General features: G+C 48.0%; 2 protein-coding genes across 3 annotated transcripts in view; both read left to right on the top strand.

The window, feature by feature from the left end:
- Window positions 1–18,370, top strand: part of ZBTB12 (zinc finger and BTB domain containing 12) — an 86,475-nt gene extending 68,105 nt beyond the window's left edge. Inside the window, exon 4 of the mRNA XM_083425991.1 lies at window positions 18,299–18,370. The gene's annotated coding sequence lies outside the window, so the exon portion shown is untranslated. The remainder of the gene's footprint in view (window positions 1–18,298) is intronic.
- The window catches only part of SLC44A4 (solute carrier family 44 member 4), a 58,476-nt gene continuing 36,921 nt past the window's right edge, over window positions 1,640–23,194 (top strand). Inside the window, exons 1-2 of one of the 2 annotated variants that reach the window (XM_083425236.1) lie at window positions 1,640–1,855; window positions 22,865–22,913. In XM_083425236.1, coding sequence (XP_083281362.1) covers window positions 1,828–1,855; window positions 22,865–22,913 — 77 coding nt within the window. In that variant the 5' untranslated portion in view covers window positions 1,640–1,827. The remainder of the gene's footprint in view (window positions 1,856–22,864; window positions 22,914–23,194) is intronic. The other variant, XR_014507548.1, reaches the window with a different exon arrangement.

Here is a 23,194-nt window from a genome sequence, read left to right as displayed (position 1 = left end):
GATCAGCCTTCTTTATGGTCCACCTCTCACTTCCATACATCACTACTGGGAAAACCATAGCTTTTACTATACGGACCTTTGTTGGCAAGGTGATGTCTCTACTTTAAAATGCTGTCTAGGTTTGTCATGCTTTCCTCCCAAGAGGAAGCTGGGATAGAAATACTTTTAATAAATAGGACACTAAGCACACTGGTGGTGCAGGGAATATTAACGGCTTCTGCACATGGACAAGGGAACCATCAGTAAAAATCAATAGAAATCTTAGATTCCCCTCCCCACAAAAGCCTGGCCCCATTAACCCAAATCTTGGCTTCACCTATGTGCCCTCTGAGTAGACCCCGATCCATATTTTGGGAATTAAGAAAGGCAGCCCTTGCTTGGAGGAGGGAGAGTGGCCACCTGACTTTTCGGCTCTGGATCTGACCCACCTCAGCTCAGTATATCCCTAACCCCAGGCGATCAAGGTTATTGTGGATGTTCTTTTGCTTGGGGATAAGGAAGCTTTTGGGTGGCGCTGTGGGTAAAACCTCAGCGCCTAGGACTTGCCGGTCACATGGTCGGCGGTTCGAATCCCAGCGGCGGGGTGCGCTCCTGTTGTTCGGTCTCAGCGCCTGCCAACCTAGCAGTTCGAAAGCACCCCCGGGTGCAAGTAGATAAATAGGGACCGCTTACTAGCGGGAAGGTAAATGGCGTTCCGTGTGCTGCGCTGGCTCGCCAGATGCAGCTTGTCACGCTGGCCACGTGACCCGGAAGTGTCTGCGGACAGCACTGGCTCCCGACCTCTAGAGTGAGATGAGCACACAACCCTAGAGTCTGGCAAGACTGGCCCGTACGGGCAGGGGTACCTTTACCTTTTTAAGGAAGCTTTTATCCAGCTTCAATGAGTGACGAACCCCCAAATCCGTTTGAGTGACTATTACAGTGGTACCTCGGGTTACAGAGCTTCACGTTACAGACTCCGCTAACCCAGAGATAGTACCTCGGGTTAAGAACTTTGCTTCAGGATGGGAACAGAAATCGTGCTCCGGTGGCGCGGCAGCAGCAGGAGGCCCCATTAGCTAAAGTGGTGCTTCAGGTTAAGAACAGTTTCAGGTTAAGAACGGACCTCCAGAACGAATTAAATTCTTAACCCGAGGTACCACTGTACTCAGTTTGTGAGCCACCGCAAAACATGAGATATTCTCTGCAAAATGCTGCAAAAATATTTTTCAGGGCAGTTTTTAGTGTTTGATATCCTCTTGTGTTCTTACTAAAAAAAATTGTTTGGTTTTTGGGGCGATACCTCCCTGTTTGAGTATCAATTAGTTTGGGGGCTGCTGCAAAACACGGGTTTTTTCTCTGCAAAATTGCTGCCAAACCTTGTCCCCGTTTTTTTTTTGGTGGGGGGGGGGCCCGATCCCCAATGTTGAGGTTCCGAGTTTTTTTTTTCTTCTCTTCGGGAAAACTTTGGAGCACGTGGAATGAGGCTGAAAATCAGGGTGGCTGCGGGGTTTGGGGGGGGGGGTCCCGAAGAGAAACGAGAGAGGAGGAGGGTGGAGGAGATGGCGTCCACCCTCCGGCCGGGTCAAGGCGCCGCGCGGCCGGCGGGCAGGGGGCGTGGCGTGGGCGTGGCCGCACGGGCAGGGGGCGTGGCCAGGCTGAGAGGCAGGTGAGCGCAGCCAGCAGGTGTGTCTCTCCAGCGCCAGGCAGGGCGGCGGTGATGTCAAAGCGGGAGGAGGGAGGCTGGCAGGCAACTGCTAAGCAACAGGTTCCAGATCAGAATCTCCCTTTCGAAGCATTCGCCGCCGTCCTTGCACAGTCCTGGGATCAGGTGGCGCCCCCTGAACCATGGGGAGTCAAGCCGTCAGCCCCTATGGTGAGTCCATTGTGTGTGGGGGGGGCGGTGGTCCTCAAGCTTCAGGACTCGGGGGTGTTGTGATGGTGGGTGGCGAAACGGGGGAAACCCCCCTTTTTTAAAATCTGGAGAAATCGGCTTTGTGTGAGCGCGCATGGAGTGTCTGGGATGCAGGTGAGGATGGGAAGTTGGGATTGAAAGTGGAGTGTATCTTGGGGGAGGGGGACACCGAAAGCCAAATTCTCTGTTCTTTTTTCACCTGGGCAGAGCCAGGATTTATCTTAAGGGAGGGGCGGGACACCCACCTGTCGTCATCCTCTCTCTGCCTGGCTCAGTCGGAATGAAAAGTCCCCACGGCAGTTGTTTGAAATTACTTTCATTCGACCCCAAGTGCTCAGACATTTTTTTCCCTACAGTTTCTACCCTAAGTATTTTTTATTTATTTACTTGATTAAGAGTGGGGGGGGGGGGAGGCAGCTGCCATGCCCCTGTCCCTCTGGCTAAGCAAATGCCCCTCATCCACCATCTCTGAGATTTGGGGGGCGGAGGGGGTGTATTTGTCTTAGATCAGGAAATAGTTTCGGAGGATGGTGAGTTTGGTGGCTTTGAAATGGGAACACAGCATTTTGGGAGGGGCTTTCGCGCCGGATGTGTTGGGCCACTTGGGATGGGCAAGGGGGAGAAAGTGGGAAACACTTTTAGGTGGGTTTCAGAAACTTGAACACAAATCAGCAAATGACACGCGCCCTTTGGTTTTTGGTGGGGAGTTAACTGAGACAAGCTGGGCTCACGTGGATGTTTTATTTTATGCATTTAATTGGTCCGGAGGAGTAAATGGAAAACCCACTTCCTTGTTACGGGCTCTTTGGGTCGGATTCAGCTCAAGCCGCTTTCAGGGTCCAGGAATGTGTGTTTTGCATGTTTGGAGAGGGAGTATCGGATCTCGTTTTTTGCATGCATGGTGGATATATTTTATTTGTATAGTGCCGTCAGTGGCGCGTGAGAAGTTCCCTGCCCCGAGGAGCTTAAAATCAAGCGTTTGACAAAAGGGGAGGGGAATGACTGTGGGGCGTGTTAGCACAGGCGAGGGGTAATATGCTCAGTTCAGATAAACATCCTCAGGCTTAGGGGACATTTAAACTTGGTTCTGCTTCTAAACTGGACTGGGTGGGTGTGTGGAAAAAGAAAATGGATTTAAAAACTCTGAGAAACCCTGGGTTCATGATGGAATAGAAGTTTTGCTAAACTTGGGTCTCCAGCTGTTTTTGGACTACAACTCCCATCATCCCCAGCTAGCAGGACCCAGTGGTCAGGGATGGTGGGAACTGTAGTCCCAAAACAGCTGGAGACCAAAGCTTAGGAAACATGAATGTAGCCTTTAGCAGTGTTGTGAAGGCGCATTGGTAGAGGAAATGCTTTTCCTGCAAGAGGGTCTCAGGTTCAGTCCCTGATATCTTCAGCTGAAAAAAACGAATAGCCGGGATTCGAAACCCCAGAGAGCGACTCCCCCCAGCCAGAACAGACAGCTCTGGGCTTAGGAGTCCGGCTTCCAAGAACAAAGCAGCTAAAAAAATAAGTAGCATTTTTATAGCGCTTTAGAACACTCAACAGAATGCTGTCTAGGTGGTTCTCTTGTGACGCTTACAACAACCTTGCAAGGGAGCCTAAGACTTGCCAATCGGAAGGTCGGCAGTTCGAATCCCTGTGACGGGGTGAGCTCCCATTGCTCGTTCCCTGCTCCTGCCAACCTAGCAGTTCGAAAGCACATCAGAGTGCAAGTAGATAAATAGGTACCGCTCTGGTGGGAAGGTAAACGGCGTTTCCGTGCGCTGCTCTGGTTCACCAGAAGCGGCTTAGTCATGCTGGCCACATGACCTGGAAGCTGTACGCTGGCTCCCTCAGCCAATAAAGCAAGATGAGCGCCGCAACCCCAGAGTCGTCCGCGACTGGACCTAATGGTCAGGGGTCCCTTTACCTTTAAGAAGGGAAATGCACCCTCTGCTGTCTGCAAGGCTAGCACCACCAGGAAGCCCTTTTTGCTTATTATATACAGTGGTACCTCAGGTTACATACACTTCAGGTTACATACACTTCAGGTTACACACTCCGCTAACCCAGAAATAGTGCTTCAGGTTAAGAACTTTGCTTCAGGATAAGAACAGAAATTGGGCTCCGGCGGCGCGGCAGCAGCGGGAGGCCTCATTAGCTAAAGTGGTGCTTCAGGTTAAGAACAGTTTCAGGTTAAGAACGGACCTCCGGAACGAATTAAGTACTTAACCTGAGGAACCACTGTACTGCAATTTTGTAGAGGGCTAGAAAAAAAGAAAAGGAACCCTAACGTGATAATTAAAAAGAAAGAAATGATAGGAATAGATGGGCCTTTGGCCAGATTCATCAAGGACTCTCCTTACGTACATATAGTAAAATTTAGAATTATGAATTCAACAATCAATTGCAGCTGTTGCAAACGTGGCAGGTCTGCCTTTCCACTGTGAGTCTTGTGGCACCTTAGATATGAACAAATGCCATTAGGGCATAGGTTTTGTGGGATAGAGTTTGGTCCATCAGATGTCTTGAGTTTAAACCGTCATTGGTAGGTGTATAGGCACATGTTTGCAAACAGTTGTAAGCTGTGAGGTCAGAGGGAAATGAAAGGCTCCGTCTTTGTTGAACATTTGAAGCTGTATCGCCCCACTTTTAAAACAGTCTTCTTTGGGGCTTCCCCCGAAAAATCCTGGGAATTGCTGCTTATTCAAGCTGCTGAGAGTTGTTCGGAGACAGTGGCGTAGCATGGGGGGTGCAGGGGGGGCCGGCCGCACCGGGCGCAACATCCGGCGGGGGGCGCTGGCACTCGCAGCTCTCTGCCCCTACCTGGCTCACTCTCTCTCTCTCTCACTGCAGTGCTGGCTGTGCAAATCCGATCCGAGCCGCCGGGTCGCCGCCCACTGTGGAGGGGGGGTGCCAGGCATGCGGTGCGGAGAGAGAGCGAGGGACTACCTGGGGGAGGGACAGTGCAGCGGGGGGGGGGGGTTTGCAAATTAGTTGCCTTGCCCCGAGTTAGGGGGCGCAAATTACTTGTCTTGCCCCGGGTGCTGACAACCCACGCTACGCCACTGTTCAGATACCCCTCACAAAACTGCTGTTTCCCCCAAGTGGTTTAACAGCCAAATCCCTCTTCCCAGGAAACTCTGGGAGAGCAGTAGGGGTCTCTTAACAACTCTTGGCACACTTAACTATAGCTTCCTGGATTCTTTTGCGGAGAGGCGTGACAGTTTAAAGTGGTTTGATACTGCTTTGAATGTGTAGTGCTGATGGGCCCATAGTAACCATTTCAGTTAGAGCCGTGGCCATTGACAACATTGAGGATTGTGCTTCCTGCGCCAGGTGGACATGAAAGCTGATGCCACGACAAAACTGGCTGGCCTTTAAGGTGCCACAAGTCCTTTTGTTTGTCCTGCTGCAACAGGCTGCTTTGCTGGAAATCATCCCACTTCTGAAAACCACTGGGTCTCCTCCTGCTTGCAAGTTTTCCACAGTTGACCGCATGGCATTATTGTCATCGAAAGGCCGGCTGTGTTTCCCCCAGGCTTGCCATTCTTGGGAGAAATCCATTAAAAAAACCACAAAACCACTTGACAACCTGTAATTTATCGTTATTTTTATTTGCTTTTATTTTTTTAAAATAATAATATTTATAATAATATTTATTAAAAGTTCAATAGTTAGAGAAAAAAAGAAAAACAACAACAAAGAATTTAACAAACAATACATCAAAAATGAAGAAAGAAAAAAAAAACAGAAAAAACAATACATCAAAACAACAAGAAAAACAAAAACATTTAAAAACGCATCCAATTTCCATATCTTTACCTTTCATTTACTTATTTCATTGACCTCCTCACACCTCCCTTTTTTGTATTCTAGTTCAATTAGCTATTTCAGCAAATCCTTTCCATCTTTCTCAATTTTTTGTTCTATGGTTTATCTTAACACAATCTAAATTTTCCACTTTGGCCCATTAACAATCAATTTTTGCTTAATTCTTTATAACATAAAGCTATATCGTTTTAGTAGAAATGTTATAAAGAATTTATCGTTATTTTTATATCCCGCCTTTCATCCAAGGGGCTGAAGGCGATTCCCACCTCCCTATTCTGTTTTTACAATGACCTTGCAAAGTGGTTAAGGCTGAGAGATGGTGAGTGGCCCACAGTTGCCCAGTGAACTTAATGACTGATTTGAACCCCAGTCTCCCCGGTCCTAGTTCAGCACTCTAACCAACAAACAGTGGCGTAGCGTGGGTTGTCAGCACCCGGGGCAAGGCAAGTAATTTGCGCCCCCTAACCCAGGGCAAGGCAAGTAATTTGCGGCCCCCCCCCGCTGCACTGTCCCTCCCCCAGATAGTCCCTCACTCTCTCTCCGCACCGCACCACACGCCTGGCACCCTCCCCTCCACAGTGGGCAGCGACCCGGCGGCTCGGATCAGATTCGCACAGCCAGCACTGCAGTGAGAGAGAGTGAGTGAGCCAGGTAGGGGCAGAGAGCTGCGAGTGTGAGCACGCCCCCCCCAGATGTTGTGCCCAGTGCGGCCGGCCCCCCCTGCACCCCCCATGCTACACCACTGCCAACAAACCACACTGGCTCCACCTGTCTGTGATATTTGAAATATCCATATTTTTTTTGCAATATTAAGTTCCCAACACCATGCCTTCTTCATCTTGATACCATTTCTTTTTGGGAAGGCAGAAAACAGCATGACAACGGACTGAGTCCAGCCTACTTTACTCAATTAAAGGTAAAGGTAAAGGGACCCCTGACCATTAGGTCCAGTCGTGGCCGACTCTGGGGTTGCGGCGCTCATCTTGCTTTACTGGCCGAGGGAGCCGGCGTACAGCTTCTGGGTCATGTGGCCAGCATGACTAAGCCGCTTCTGGCGAACCAGAGCAGCGCACGGAAACACCGTTTACCTTCCCGCCGGAGCGGTACCTATTTATCTACTTGCACTTTGACGTGCTTTCGAACTGAGCAACGGGAGCTCACCCCATCGCGGGGATTTGAACCGCCAACCTTCTGATCAATTGCTGTACTCAATTACAATAGTGTTAATTATTTTAACATTATTATCTCTTGCTGAGTCGCCTTCTGTTAATGAAAAGAGAGTAGAGTGTCAGGCTGCGTGTATAAAGTTAGCAAATAAACAGCTACTCCAGGAAATCAACAGTCTATGTCATAAGTTGTTTCAAGGCATAATAGTTCAACGTTTAACGCCAGTTGCGTGGTTACTGGCTGTAAAACACTTACACAATATTGCGAGTTGAAGTTATCCACTTCAGGCTCCTTCCTGGATTCCACAGATGCCTCTGTCATAGCTTTCCCTTCCTAGAAACCACCTTTGGAATTTATAGTGTGAGGGCAGCAATAGCCATTCCTATGAATAATGATTTTGGGTGCATTTTGGCAAACACCCCCTTGGCAAACACTAATATTTTGGTGAAGAAATGCAGGTCTTTCCGTTGTCACTTGGAAGGAGGAAACCAGGAAGTGAGAGAGTGGACAGCTCACTCTGAATGTAAGCAGGCAAACAATAAACAGGAGAGTCACTTTGAAGGAATCATTTATATACCGTATTTTTCGCTCTATAAGACGCACCAGACCACAAGACGCACCTAGTTTTTGGAGGAGGAAAACAAGAAAAAAAATATTCTGAATCTCAGAAGCCAGAACAGCAAGAGGGATCGCTGCGCAGTGAAAGCAGCAATCCCTCTTGCTGTTCTGGCTTCTGGGATAGATGCGCAGCCTGCATTCGCTCCATAAGACGCACACACATTTCCCCTTACTTTTTAGGAGGGGAAAAGTGAGTCTTATAGAGCAAAAAATACGGTAGCTTCCTAACTTTTGGTCGTCGTCTTGGGATCAGAGTTCAGAAATAGGCCAAGAGCCGTGGGGGGGTGGGAGGCATAGGGCAGAATGCTAGCATCCCTCCCTCCTTGTGTGCCTTTCCTTTCTTTCCTCTGGAGCAGCGGTTCTCAACCTGTGGATCCCCAGATGTTGTTGGACTACAACTCCCATCATCCCTGAGCTCCGGCCTTGCTAGCTAGGGGTGTTGGGAGTTGTAGTTCAACAACACCTGGGGACCCACAGGTTGAGAAAGGCTGCGAGTCTGGAGGAATTTTGGGGAACTTCCAAAAGACCTGTTTGCTGAGCAATTCATCCTGGTAGGTTTGTGGTGGAGGTTCGGGTGAGGGTTACATCCCTGCAATGGTTATCTTGCACTTTTCCTGCAAAGTGTTTTACTCATCCTGTAAAGCAGGGGTAGGCAACATAAGGCCTGGGGGCCGGATGCGGCCCATTTGCCTTCTCAATCCGGCCCGCGGACGGTCTGGGAACCAGCTTTTTACATGAGTAGAATGTGTCCTTTTATTTAAAATGCATTTCTGGGTTATTTGTGGAGCCTGCCTGTTGTTTTTACATGAGTAGAATGTGTGTTTTTATTTAAAATGCATCTCTGGGTTATTTGTGGGGCATAGGAATTCGTTCATTATTATTTTTTTCTCCAAAATATAGTCCGGCCCACCACACGGTCTGAGGGACAGTGGGCCGGCCCCCTGCTGAAAAAGTTTGCTGAACCCTGCCGTAAAGTAACTTTAGAGGTCTTTAAAACTTTCATTCGGCAGAGCATGAGACTCTTAATCTCAGGGTTGCGGGTTCGAGTTCTGCGCTGGGCAAAAGATTCCTGCATTGCAGGGGGTGGACTAGATGACTCTTGGGGGTGGTATCCTGGATCTTGGGGGGGGGGGTGTTGTGGCAGGCTGTGGTCCTAAGGCAAAAGGCTGGAGTGTTTATCCAAGAGGGTGTGTAGCTGAACAAGATCTAAAAGGTGAATAAGGCGGATATTTGCTCACCTCAGTCCAGACCGAGACAAGGAAATGAAGCTGCCTATAAAGTCAATCAAGGTTATTATGGAAAGGGCAGTTTCCGTCTTCAGGGAACAAAACTCTCTTTAAATGGAAGCAGGAGATAAGCTAGCTTTGATTTTTGTTTTATTTAACTACATGTATATACATGCTGGAACATAACAAATACTTCCGGTTAGTTTACCAGAAATATTGACGTTATCAACGAAAAGCAGTTGAAAACAAGCAGTTTAAAAACATTTGAAGAGCAATTAAAACCAGCAATGAACAAAAAAAGAGATTAAAATGTGTCAACATGGTTTGCTTTTGTTTTATTATGTATTTTGGAATCTCATGTTGAATTTTGCTGTTGCGAACCACACTGAGATCTTCGGATGAAGGACAGTATACAAATTTAATTTTAAAAAGAACAGTGAATAAAAGTGATAATGAAATAATAATATATGGGCACCACAGTTCAAGAAGGACACTGACAAACTGGAACGTGTCCAGAGGAGGGCAACCAAAATGGTCAAAGGCCTGGAAACGATGCCTTATGAGGAACGGCTAAGGGAGCTGGGCATGTTTAGCCTGGAGAAGAGGAGGTTAAGGGGTGATATGATAGCCATGTTCAAATATATAAAAGGATGTCACATAGAGGAGGGAGAAAGGTTGTTTTCTGCTGCTCCAGAGAAGCGGACACGGAGCAATGGATCCAAACTACAAGAAAGAAGATTCCACCTTAACATTAGGAAGAACTTCCTGACAGTAAGAGCTGTTCGATAGTGGAATTTGCTGCCCAGGAGTGTGGTGGAGTCTCCTTCTTTGGAGGTCTTTAAGCAGAGGCTTGACAACCATATGTCAGGAGTGCTCTGATGGTGTTTCCTGCTTGGCAGGGGGTTGGACTCGATGGCCCTTGTGGTCTCTTCCAACTCTATGATTCTATGATTCTATTCTATTATTCTAAGTTGTTTTAAGCAGGTACCGAAAAGCGTACAGTGAAGATGCCCACCAGATGTGAAAAGGCAGGGAATTCCAGTGTTTCTGTAGATGGTAGTTTCTCCAGCTTCTCTCTGGAGTTTTATTGATAGGGGTTAAGTTGCCAAAAGGCAGTAGTCATTGTCATAGCTTGTGGCAGTGAGCTCCATAGGAATTTGTGCACCGTGTGGAAAAAACCACCCTTATTTCATGTCCTCCTCAAATCTACTGACAACAACTTCACCAGGTGACACCTGAGTACTTATCTTGAGAGAAATCTCTCCCTCTCTCCCCCCACAACATTCTGAAAACCTGAAATATGATGGCCAGCTGTGATCTCTCAGTGAGATGAGGTAGAGACTCTGCACGGGCTCAGAGGTACCTTCTTCTTTATTGTGCCCCATGTTATTTAGAGCTAAGTTTTATAGCTGTGAATCTGTGCACCTCTGGGAACAGAATGCCTCAGAATAAAATATCGGCCATTAAAAATAGAGTGATTTCACCTTTCTTGCAACCCAGACACAAAACACACCGGGGTAACATGGCGATTTGCACCTGCCACATCGCCATCAAAGAACGGCGAGCTTCAGGTCTCCTCTTCCTGCTGACAATTCAATTATTTAGCATTCATCCTGATTTGTTGAACAAAGCTTATGCGGTGCCTCGATGATGCACAGCCTTTGTTGAACATTCGTTCCAATTTGTTCACAGGGCGGTTATATGGCAAGGAGCATTCATGCATCTCCTTGTTACTCATTCACCTGTTCCACACTTCACAGTGGATTTCCCTGCCATGTTCCAAACTGCAAAAAGTCTACTTTTTGCACTTTTTTTGGATTTGTTTCACTAGGGGGATAGAGGGCTTTAAATGCACTAACTTAAACCTCCTGTATGCGCTTGGCTCAGTCCTGCAAAATACCTGAAACTTTGGAGACACCCTAAGCAAATGCTGTACTTAAATAAATGCAGCAGCAAGCAGCAAGCAGGAAGGAATTGGATCGTTGCTTTTGTGGTTCTTATGGGGAAACATAGCCAGTCAGATGCATGGCCAGAGTGGTTTGGTATGAGGAAACCCAAGGCTTTTTTTAAAGGTGTACTACACCATTTCCGCTTGGTGTCATCACACTTGTTTATTTAATGCTTTCCTACCCTTCCATTGTCCTCCCTGCTGAGTTCTGTAAGGGGAAAAGCCGAGTGTTCAAGGGGACGATGGAGGCAAAATAAGGAGCTGGCTCTCACCTGGCAATGGCTCTGGTTCCAGCCACTGTTGCATACCCTCCAACATTTGTTGTTGTTGTTGAGTCGTGACCGCCTCTTTGTGACCCCATGGACCAGAGCACACCAGGCACTCCTGTCTTCCACTGCCTCCCGGAGTTTGGTCAAACTCATGCTGGTAGCTTCGAGAACACTGTCCAACCATCTCGTCCTCTGTCGTCCCCTTCTCCTTGTGCACTCCATCTTTCCCAACATCAGGGTCTTTTCCAGGGAGTCTTCTCTTCTCATGAGGTGGCCAAAGTATTGGAGCCTCAGCTTCACGATCTGTCCTTCCAGTGACCACTCAGGGCTGATTTCCTTCAGAATGGATAGATTTGATCTTCTTACAGTCCGTGGGACTCTCAAGAGTCTCTTCCAGCACCATAATCCAAAAGCACCAATTCTTTGGCGATCAGCCTTCTTTATGGTCCAACATTTATCCAATGACAATAAGGACGTATTCCATAATAACAATGTTATAAGAAAAACTGCTCCATTTCCCTTATGGAGTATTCCAGAGCACATATACAGTGGCACCCCAGGTAACAACGCTTCAGGTTACAGACTCTGCTAACCCGGAAGTAGTACCTCAGGTTAAGAACTTTACCTCAGGATGAGAGCAGAAATTGTGTGGCGGCCACAGGAGGCCCCATTAGCTAAAGTGGTACCTCAGGTTAAGAACAGTGTCAGGTTAAGAACGGACCTCCAGAACAAATTAAGTTCTTAACCAGAGGTACCACTGTAGAGTCCTTAAGCGAGTTCCCTATTGGTATGAGAAATAACATAGGCCAACCAGAATATATTGAGAAGCAAAGCAGCTAGTAAGCCGGATCTTTATTCAAGGAACTGTTGCAGCAGGGTCCCCACTCACCTCATGCAGGAGGGAGGAGAACCCTGAACAATGGTGCACAAGCCCCTATATAGGCTTTTGAAATTGCCCACCCTGTAGCCCAAGATCCCCCCCCAAAAAATCATGCATATGTAACAGAAGGAGGCAGTCTACAGCTGAAATCCTGTTTGCCAGGATACCTGATAATAGTCACTGATTGCATTACCTGGGCAGTCTGGCCATTCTTTTGTGATAGTTAATACTTTAGTTCCTGAATCCAGGTCACAGGCTCACCCTATTCATACACAAATACACGCCCTTAAGACAGGAATTGCCAGCAAAAAGACAATGGGAAGACTTTTCCCATTTGCTTCCCTTACTGCAGAGGAATATTTGAGGTTGTTGGGAGAGTCAAAATGGCTTCAGGATTGCTCTCCCATACTATTTCAGACACATTGTTCATATATTTTGATATGTGTGCATTTATGAATATTCTATATGTGAGACCTCAAAATTCTTATAACAATAATTTTATTATTTGTACCCCGTTCATCTGATTGGGTTGCTCCAGTCATTCTGGGCAGCTTCCAACGTATATAAAAACATTAAACATAAAAAACACTTCCCTGTACACCCTTCAGTTGTCTTCCATAGGCTGTGTAGTTACTTATCTCCTTGACTCCGGGGTTGCATAACCCCACACCCTCAAACATTTCTCTCATGACAATAGGGATGTCCTAAGGAAAAGAGGGGGACGCTGTGGGTTAAACCACAGAGCCTACGACTTGCCGATCAGAAGGTCGGTGGTTCGAATCCCCACGACGGGGTGAGCTCCTGTTGCTCGGTCCCTGCTCCTGCCAACCAGCAGTTCGAAAGCACGTCAAAGTGCAAGTAGATAAATAGGTACCACTCTGGCGGGAAGGTAAACAGCGTTTCTGTGCGCTGCTCTGGTTCACCAGAAGCGGCTTAGTCGTGCTGGCCACATGACCCAGAAGCTGTACGCCCGGTTCCCTCGGCCAATAAAGCGAGATGAGCGCCGCAACCCCAGAGTCGGTCACGACACGACCTGATGGTCAGGGGTCCCTTTACCTTTAAGGAAAAGTGGGATGTTCCAGGATCCAACCAGAAACTGGAAAATAGAGACACTTGGAGGGTCTCCTGTTGGCTCTGCTGCCTTTTCACTTACCAGTCACCACTGTATTAATGGATATGACCAACTTGGGCACATTTAAGTAGGTCTACTTGTTTGGCGGATGCAGCTGTGAGTTGAGAGGAAATGGTGACTTTTTCTTGTTGCTTTTGTTAAATGTCTAGGAAGCAGAACCCCTTGGCAATGGACTGCCAATTGCGCAGAGATCTAAAAACGTGTCCCAGTCTACTTTTACACTCACCGTTGGGTTATATGGTTCCAGTAAAGTTGATGGCCTTATGGCTTGAGAGAGGCTTTCCTGAAAGCTGTATCTCTTGTCATAAACCGGATTATGCAGACCCTAATCGCCTAGAATCATAGAGTTGGAAGAGACCACAAGGGCCATCGAGTCCAACCCCCTGCCAAGCAGGAAACCACCATCAGAGCACTCCTGACATATGGTTGTCAAGCCTCTGCTTAAAGACCTCCAAAGAAGGAGACTCCACCACACTCCTTGGCAGCAAATTCCACTGTCAAACAGCTCTTACTGTCAGGAAGTTCTTCCTAATGTTTAGGTGGGATCTTCTTTCTTGTAGTTTGGATCCATTGCTCCGTGTCCGCTTCTCTGGAGCAGCAGAAAACAACCTTTCTCCCTCCTCTATGTGACATCCTTTTATATATTTGAACATGGCTATCATATCACCCCTTAACCTCCTCTTCTCCAGGCTAAACATGCCCAGCTCCCTTAGCCGTTCCTCATAAGGCATCGTTTCCAGGCCTTTGACCGTTTTGGTTGCCCTCCTCTGGACACGTTCCAGTTTGTCAGTGTCCTTCTTGAACTTCTACGCAGCCTTTGGGTAGGTCCCCATTAGTAATAAATAAATAAATAAATAAATAAATCATTACTTATACCTCACCCATCTGGCCGGGCCTCCCCAGTCACTCTGTGCAACTCCCAACATAATAAAAACACGATAAAAACTTCGCTAAACAGGGCTGCCTTCAGATGTCTTCTAAAAGTCAGATAGTTGTTTATTTCCTTGACACCTGATGGGAGGGCGTTCCACAGGGCAGGCGCCACTACCAAAAAGGCCCTCTGCCTGGTTCCCTGTAACCTCACTTCTCACAGCAAGGGAACCACCAGAAGGCCCTCAGAGTGGGACCTTAGTGTCCAGGGGATGGAGACGCTCTTTTAGGTATACTGGGTCGAGGCCGTTTAGGGCTTCAAAGGTTAGCACCAATGCTTTGAATTGTGCTCGGAAACGTACTGGGAGCCAATGTAGGTCTTTCAGGACCGGTGTTGTATTAGGGGAGAGGTGTGCAGACTTTTTTCAAAGAGGGCCGGATTTGATGAAGTGAAGGGCCGTGAGGGCCAACCAAAGGGCTAACCAAAGTTGTTGATTTTTTTTTAGGATTGAAGTTGTTGAGGGTTTTTTAGGATTTTACCCCAGGAAATAAACTGCCACAGGGGCCGGATTAAACCGACCAGCGGGCCGGATTAGGTCCCCGAAATGGACTTTGGACATGCCTGTATTAGGGCTTGCTCTGCATCCAGGTCGCTCCCACTGCTAGGTGTTGAAGCAGAGCACACACACACACACACACACACAGAGTAGCCGCAATCTGTAGTAATCCTTTTCAAAGAGGTAAAGGGCTCCTTCCCTCATGGTAAACACAGAAGCGGGGAGGTTCTCTTCACAGAAAGCGCATAAGGGAAACAGCTGCCTCTACCCAGGAAGCATAGAAGGAAATCCCACAAATCTCTCACAAGGAGATTTGAACACTTTGAAGCCAAAATCCGGGACTCCATCTTCCCAGACGCCATGTTTTGTTTTGTTTTAAATCACAAGATAAACAAAGAGTCAATTCCAACTTGCATGGTGTGGTTTACTGCCACCTTCCTTCTAACCCCCACCCCATGATGACTTTAAGGGCAGCCCCACATGTGGCATGTTGTAGTAGTCAATACAGGCAGGATCGGATTGTAAGCCCCACCGATTCAAGCCCCCCGCTTCCCCCCCCAAGACTTAGCCCTTGACCTGCGACTGCCCCGCGCAACTCCAGCACACTGCATTTACCATAGAGAGGAGGAATAAATAATAGTAATTACAATGCAGCAAGAGGAATGCTATGGGCGGTCATTAGTTTGCTGTTGACTGCAAATGCATAAAATGAATGGGTACAGCAGGGCAATGAGCGTTCCAGGCTTTCCCTAGAGAGGAAGGATTTCCCTCTGCAGGCTGCTCAGCATGGGAAACACTCAGATTTCTAGTCCGACAAGTTTGTCAGAGACGTGACCTACAGCAGGCCGCTCTACAAATCAAGGGCCAATACCTGGTCACTGGTGCATAGGTGAAGCCCGGTTCAGCTAAGGACTCAACGCTAGGTTTGTACATTGTAAAGTTCCTCAACTGCTTGGATGACTTAAAAAAAAGGAGTGTCCAGATTCGTGAAGGACTGAACGCATTCATTCAAGAAAAGCGGGGACATATACAGTGGTACCTCAGGTTATATACGCTTCAGGTTACAGACTCTGCTAACCCAGAAATAGTGCTTCAGGTTAAGAGCCTTGCTTCAGGATGTGAACAGAAATCGCGCAACAGCAGGAGGCCCCATTAGCTAAAGTGGTGCTTCAGGTTAAGGACAGTTTCAGGTTAAGAACAGACCTCCGGAACGAATTAAGTACTTAACCTAAGGTACCACTGTAATAAAATGGCGGAAGAAAGCGCAACAGCAGGGATCATTCAGTGCGCAGGTTAAGGGTTAATTCTGCTAGTGTTCAAGTCATGTAACCAAGAGAGCATAAATATACAAACTAAATAAAGTCTGCTCAGCCATCTGGGGAGACGGGCTGCTATGTTCAGGTCCTGGTTCTGGGCTTCGCTTTGGGGCACCTAGTTGGCCACTGTGAGAACAGGATCCTGGCCTAGGTGGGCCCTCAGTCTGAACTAGCAGGCTTCTTTTTCATGTGAGGAACCTCAATCTTCCTCCCAGATGACGCCCCGTTTCTCCAAGTCACATCCCTCATATCCTCAAATATTTTTGCCTGGCTGGAATGAGTCCTCAGACTCCAGGAACACCTCTTGCTCGTCTGGATGGAGGAGGCAGAGGGGTGTGTATGTTTAGAAACTAGCCTATAACACAAATGTAAAATTGTTTACAGTACATGCATTTCTGTGCCCACTTTTTCCTCTGGCATTTTGGTACACGTTACTTGGCCAGAGAACCGCGCTGCGGAATTTGGAGATGCATGAATTGTAAAGGGTGGCTGTATGTCAGTCCGCGTATTATTTTGGACAATGCGAACTACATAGGTTCACCTATAAGTACACATTGAGTCAAATTTGTCCCTGCTGAGCTTTACTGACAACCAAGCTACCTCACTCTACCTAGGGGTAGGACCAGCCGGTGTCAGTACAGACATAGGTCGGTTCTCAAACTCTTTGTGACTCAAACGTTTTGGCTCCCGAACACTGGTTTGCAAACGTTTTTGGAGCTTCCGATTGAGTGCAGGAAGCTCCTGCGGCCAATTGGAAGCCATGCCTTGGTTTTCGGAAGTCGAAACCTTGGTTTGCTGTCAGGCCTGTTGTCCCAACCTGCTTTGAGAATCCCTTTGAAAAACATCTTTTGGTTCTGAACAGCCTCAGCTTGGTCTAGTCACCATTTGAATTTTCCATAATACAGTGGTACCTCAGGTTAAGTACTTAATTCGTTCCAGAGGTCCGTACTTAACCTGAAACTGTTCTTAACCTGAAGCACCACTTTAGCTAATGGGGCCTCCCGCTGCTGCTGTGCGGCTGGAGCATGATTTCTGTTCTCATCCTGAAGCAAAGTTCTTAACCTGAAGCAATATTTCTGGGTTAGCGGAATCTGTAACCTGAAGCGTATGTAACCCGAGGTACCACTGTACAGGTAGGGATGCCATAGTTTGAAGAGCAAAAAAAGAGGACACATTCACCAACTTTTACTTTTAACTATGGATCGCTATGACTACTCTCATTTTAAATGCCCATGAAAAACAGGATGCGTCCTGGGAAATGAGGACATGGGGCAACCCTAAATTAGCTCCAGGGCACAGATGATAAATCAAGATGGCGGCTACACTCAGCTCCCTGCTGCTGGGGCCCTCTGCTTTGAGGGCCCCTGACCTTCAAACCTACATCTGTCCCTGAGCAGTTTTAAATGGCTGCCTTGAGGGATGCTCAAGTGTTTTATGGCTGGGGAGTGCGTCCCTAAGGTCCGAAGGCCATTCACAGTAATGAAGCCTCACCCTGAACATTCCTGGAGAGAAAGAGATCAAGAAACATCCTTTGCTTTCAGGCCAGAATTGCTCTGGGCTTGTCCTCAGGACGTTGGTGGCGTGAGGAGCAGCCACTGTATTCTGCTCTGGTCAGACCTCACCTGGAGTACTGTGTCCAGTTCTGGGCACCACAGTTCAAGAAGGACACTGACAAACTGGAACGTGTCCAGAGGAGGGCAACCAAAATGGTCAGAGGCCTGGAAACGATGCCTTATGAGGAACGGCTAAGGGAGCTGGGCATGTTTAGCCTGGAGAAGAGGAGGTTAAGGGGTGATATGATAGCCATGTTCAAATATATAAAAGGATGTCACATAGAGGAGGGAGAAAGGTTGTTTTCTGCTGCTCCAGAGAAGCGGACACGGAGCAATGGATCCAAACTACAAGAAAGAAGATTCCATCTAAACATTAGGAAGAACTTCCTGACAGTAAGAGCTGTTTGACAGTGGAATTTGCTGCCAAGGAGTGTGGTAGAGTCTCCTTCTTTGGAGGTCTTTAAGCAGAGGCTTGACAACCATATGTCAGGAGTGCTCTGATGGTGTTTCCTGCTTGGCAGGGGGTTGGACTCGATGGCCCTTGTGGTCTCTTCCAACTCTATGATTCTATGAAATGTCCCCTCATCCAAAGTGTAGCTGTGAAGCTCTTCATAGGAGAACCTCATACCAGGCATATAACTGAGAAGGCTGAACTGAGAATCTCATGGAAGGCTTCCCATGGCATTAATTTTATTTTATTTTATTATTGGTTGTGGGAAAGTCCCTGTTTTGATCCCTGGCGCCTCCAACTATGGCTGGAGAAAACCTCGGCACCTGAAACCCTGGAGAGTTGCTGCCGGCCAGTGCAGGCTATACTGAGCAATGGTCTGACTTGGTATAAGACAGCTTCCCAGGGTTCCTTAGCTGATGGTTTTGATGTTGGAGCTTCTTGTATTTATCACTGATGTTTTTACGTGTTGCGATCCTTCTTGGGGAGGGCTTTGCAGCCTGAAAAGTGTATTAGCAAACCAGTTAAAATAAATGAATATAGCTCCACACCTATTGAGAGTCCGCACCAGGGAGTCTTCCTTTTCTTATGCTGCAGTGAGGTTAAGGCATGGGTAGGCAAACTAAGGCACGGGGGCCGGATCCGGCCTAATCGCCTTCTCAATCCGGCCTGCGGACAGTCTGGGAATCAGCGTGTTTTTACATGAGTAGAACGTGCCCTTTTATTTAAAATGCATCTCTGGGTTAGAGACATCACCTTGCCAACAAAGGTCCGTATAGTTAAAGCTATGGTTTTCCCAGTAGTGATGTATGGAAGTGAGAGCTGGACCATAAAGAAGGCTGATCGCCGAAGAATTGATGCTTTTGAATGGTGCTGGAGGAGACTCTTGAGAGTCCCATGGACTGCAAGAAGATCAAACCTATCCATTATTAAGGAAATCAGCCCTGAGTGCTCACTGGAAGGACAGATCGTGAAGCTGAGGCTCCAATACTTTGGCCACCTTATGAGAAGAGAAGACTCCCTGGAAAAGACCCTGATGTTGGGAAAGATGGAGGGCACAAGGAGAAGGGGACGACAGAGGACGAGATGGTTGGACAGTGTTCTCGAAGCTACCAGCATGAGTTTGACCAAACTGCGGGAGGCAATGGAAGACAGGAGTGCCTGGCGTGCTCTGGTCCATGGGGTCACGAAGAGGCGGACATGACTAAACAACCACAAATCTTTGGGTTATTTGTGGGGCATAGGAATTCGTTCATTATTATTTTTTCAAAATATAGTCTGGCCCCCAACAAGGTCTGAGGGACAGTGGACCGGCCCCCTACTGGTGGCAGTCCTTGCAGGTGATTTGTGGATGGCAAGATGCGACTGGAGCATTGAACGTTTGCATGTGGGTATCGGCTTCCAAGTTTGACACAGTGCCAAAATGAAAATGCCCAGGTGTGTGTGCTATATGCAAAAGACTCCAGGTGCTCAGCCAATACCTGAGGGTTGATGTTATTCCGGGGAAGAAGCTTGTTTTCAGTGATGTTTTTGTATTCCACATCGGCGGCTGCTGTGGTCTTTTCTTGCATCTGATTCCCTCCGTAGCTCAGGTTACAGTGGCCATTTCCTGGTTTGAGTTTTACAGCTCTCCCTCGCTTATCTCTTGCTAATTGAGTCTAATAGCTTCGCTATCAGCAGCCATTGAACTCCTCCAAGTGAATTTGGGCATGCTCCAAATTCTGCTCCATCTACCGTATTTTTCGCCCTATAGGACGCACTTTCCCCCCTCCAAAAATGAAGGGGAAATGTGTGTGCGTCCTATGGGGTGAATGCATGCTTTCGCTGAAGCCTGGAGAGCGAGGGGGGTCGGTGCACACCGACCCCTCTTGCTCTCCAGGCTTCAGGAAGCTATCCGCTAGCCGTGGGAGACCCAGCTGTCCCACGGCTAGCGGAGACCTTGCCGGCACCCAGAAGCTTGGGGCGCGCTGAGCTCCGCACGCCCCAAGCTTCGGGATTAGCGCAGCATTCTGCTAGCTGTGGGAAAGCCGCACGGCTCTCCCACGGCTAGGCGGAGACCTTGCCGGCACCCAGAAGCTCGGGGCGCGCTGAGCTCCGCACGCCCCAAGCTTCAGGATTAGTGCAGCACACCTTGGGGGGGGGGGGGAATAATTTTTTCCCCTTTATTTCCCCCCCAAAAAACTAGGTGCGTCCTATGGGCCGGTGCATCCTATGGGGTGAAAAATACGGCACTTAGGAAACCGGACAATTCCAGGCCCTGGGTCTTTCTCAGAGGATATAGCTGTCAATGACTAATAGCCATGAACGCTTTTCTCTGCCTCCACAGTCGGAGGCAGTAATGTCTCTGAACACCAGTTGCTGGAAACCTCAGGCAGGTAGAGTGCTCTTGTGCTCAGGTCCATTTTCCTACAGGCAACTGGATCGTTCCCAGAACGAAACTGAGGGATTCCTGAATGCTTGGGGAGGGAGGTGGATTTTATTACTATTATTTATTTATTACATTCGTATACCATCCTTCATCCAAAGATCCCAGGGCAGTTCACAACACAAAAATATGAAATGAGAACACAGAATATGAAATGAGAACACAGCAAACTTTTTCAGCAGGGGGCTGGTCCACTGTCCCTCAGACCTTGTGCAGGGCCAGACTATATATACTGTCATACCTCTGGTTACAGGCGCTTCAGGTTGCATTTTTTTGGGTTGTGGACCGCTGAAAACCAGAAGTACCGGAATGGGTTACTTCCAGGTTTCGGCGGTCGCGCATTCACAGAAGCACTAAATCGCACTTTGTGCATGCACAGAAGCGCCAAATCACAACCCATGCATGCGCAGATGCGCTGCTGCAGGTTGCAGGCACTGCGGTTGTGAACATGCATCCTGCATGGATCACATTTGCATCCCGAGCTTCCACTGTATTATGCCCCACAAATAACCCAGAGATGCATTTTAAATAAAAGGACACATTCTCCTCATGTAAAAGCAACAGGCAGGCCCCACTAATAACCCAGAGGTACATTTTAAATAAAAGGACACATTCTACTCATGTAAAAAGCTGATTCCCAGACCGTCCATGGGCCGGATTTAGAAGGCAATTGGGCCAGATCCAACCCCTGGGCCTTAGTTTGCCTACCCATGAATAAAAAGATGACGTTCCCAGTGAGGGGGGAGGAAGCAATCCTTCCATCAGACAATGTTTGCATGGCAATTTGACACTGCGGGAAATAAGGCAAGTATATAATCTGGAGAAGACGCTTCTCGAGTTGCCTGGGTTGTACAACCACAAAAGACTCTGGACATTCAGGGAAGGCTGTGGTTGCTTACCAACCAGTCTTTGTTGCCAGTGGCGTAGCGTGGCTTGTCAGCACCCGGGGCAAGGCAAGTAATTTGCGCCCCCTAACCCGGGGCAAGGCAAGTAATTTGCGCCCCCCCCCCGCTGCACTGTCCCTCCCCCAGATAGTCCCTCGCTCTCTCTCCGTACCGCACCGCACCGCACGCCTGGCACCCCCCCCCCCCTCCACAGTGGGCGGCAACCCGGCGGCTCGGATCGGATTCGCACAGCCAGCACTGCAGTGAGAGAGAGTGAGTGAGCCAGGTAGGGGCAGAGAGCTGCGAGTGCGAGCGCCCCCCCCAGATGTTGCGCCCGGTGCGGCCGGCCCCCCCTGCATCCCCCACGCTACGCCACTGTTTGTTGCACTCTATTGCACCGCGTAACAGGCCGGTGGCTAGCCCAGGAGGCTTACGGCAGGGCGGCAGCCAGACAGTGGCAGCTCCTTGGCTTGAATAAAAAAACATCCACCTTCTGGAAGCAGCTGGTTGCGGCAACTTGGCTGGTTTTTCCTCGAAGGAGGGAGCCAGTTTTCGAGTTTACGTGCATCCAGGCTGCCTGCTAAAGTTCTGCTCTTGTTGTAGAATGGCAAGCTGCTCTAGGGCTGCCTTGCTGTGTTATTGTGCTGCCTCCAGCCCCTGGGAGGGACCTTTGGGGAAGGTCAGGCAGTCAATGAAGAAAGCACAGCTGATTGGGATTCATACCTTTGGAGAAATACAGTGGTACCTCGGGTTACATACGCTTCAGGTTACAGACTCCGCTAAGCCAGAAATAGTGCATCAGGTTAAGAACTTTGCTTCAGGATAAGAACAGAAATCGTGCTCCGGCGGTGCGGCGGCAGCAGGAGGCCCCATTGGCTAAAGTGGTGCTTCAGGTTAAGAAGAGTTTCAGGTTAAGAACAGACCTCCGGAACGAATTAAATACTTAACCTGAGGTATCACTGTACTTTTATTTCTTTTTAAAAAAATATATTTTTATTAAGAATTTCAACATAACAATTTATCCAAAATACATCTTCTTCATTCCTCCCCCCCTATTTTTTCCCATCCCCCCTCCCCCCAAAAGAAACCCCCCGACCCCCCTCCCCAGACTTCCCTCAGCTCCTCTCTCTGGTTTTTCAGCACATATTATTCTCTGCACATTATAAAATTGTAAAGATCCTTAATTTATCTATGAATATGTTACCAATAAAAAATTTGTGTATGTTTATTCAAAACCTGTCAAGGAGTCCAGTTCATTTTCTCATTTCTTTAAGTAATTTGTACAAGGTTCCCATTCTTCTTTAAGGTCACAGTTGTCCTTATCACGTAGTTTGTGTGTCAATTTCGCCAATTCCACATAGTCCATCAATTTCTCTCTGGTTGGGATTTCCTCATTCTTCCATCCTTGCGCTAGTAAGACTCTTGCCACCGTTGTCGCATACATAAATAAGTTTTCCAGTTTCCTTGGCAGGTCTTTCCCTACAATCCTTACAAAAATGCTTCAGGCTTTTTTACAAATTGTAAAATTAAATGCTTTTCTATAACTGACATGGTAAGGGGAAAGAAAGTTGCTCCAAAGGCTTTGCGGTGGCTCTGGGTCCGAACAGGAAAACCTATATAAACCCATGGATGGCTCCGTTGGTAGAGCATGAGGCTCTTGATCTCCAGGATGTGGGTTCAAGTCCCACGTTGGGCAAAAGTATTCCTGCATTGCAGGGGGTGGACTGGATGACCCCTGGGAGTCCCATCCATCCAGCTCTACAATTCTATGATTCCATAGCCTCCACATTTCTTGCTGGGACATAGTAGATATTTCCTCCTGTCCTCGATTTACCCACCCCCATCTCTCTCTCACCAGGGGACAAGTTGAAACATGACCCGACTTTCCACGGCCCCATCAAAAATAGGTAAGAAACGCTTTGCGCATGGGCAGGTGAATTGGCTGCAGTCTTGTGGTGGTGTCTTTGAAAGCGGCTGGGAGGCAAGGAGGAGAATGGGCAGCCTTAGGTTCCAACTGCAGGGAACCTGTAGCCCTTCAGATGTTGTCAGATGCTACCGTCATCCCTGACTAGGAATGTGGGATTTATTATTATTATTATTATTATTATTATTTATTATTTGCAGCTAGGTCTATCCAACTGACCCTTTCTGAAACGGGAACTGAAACGCAGCCATTTTTCACAGTTCT

Source organism: Podarcis tiliguerta, assembly GCF_965153285.1.
Source record: "Podarcis tiliguerta genome assembly, chromosome: 2".
In the NCBI taxonomy this organism is placed as follows: Eukaryota; Metazoa; Chordata; class Lepidosauria; order Squamata; family Lacertidae; genus Podarcis; species Podarcis tiliguerta.
This window is presented reverse-complemented; position numbering and strand designations above follow the sequence as displayed.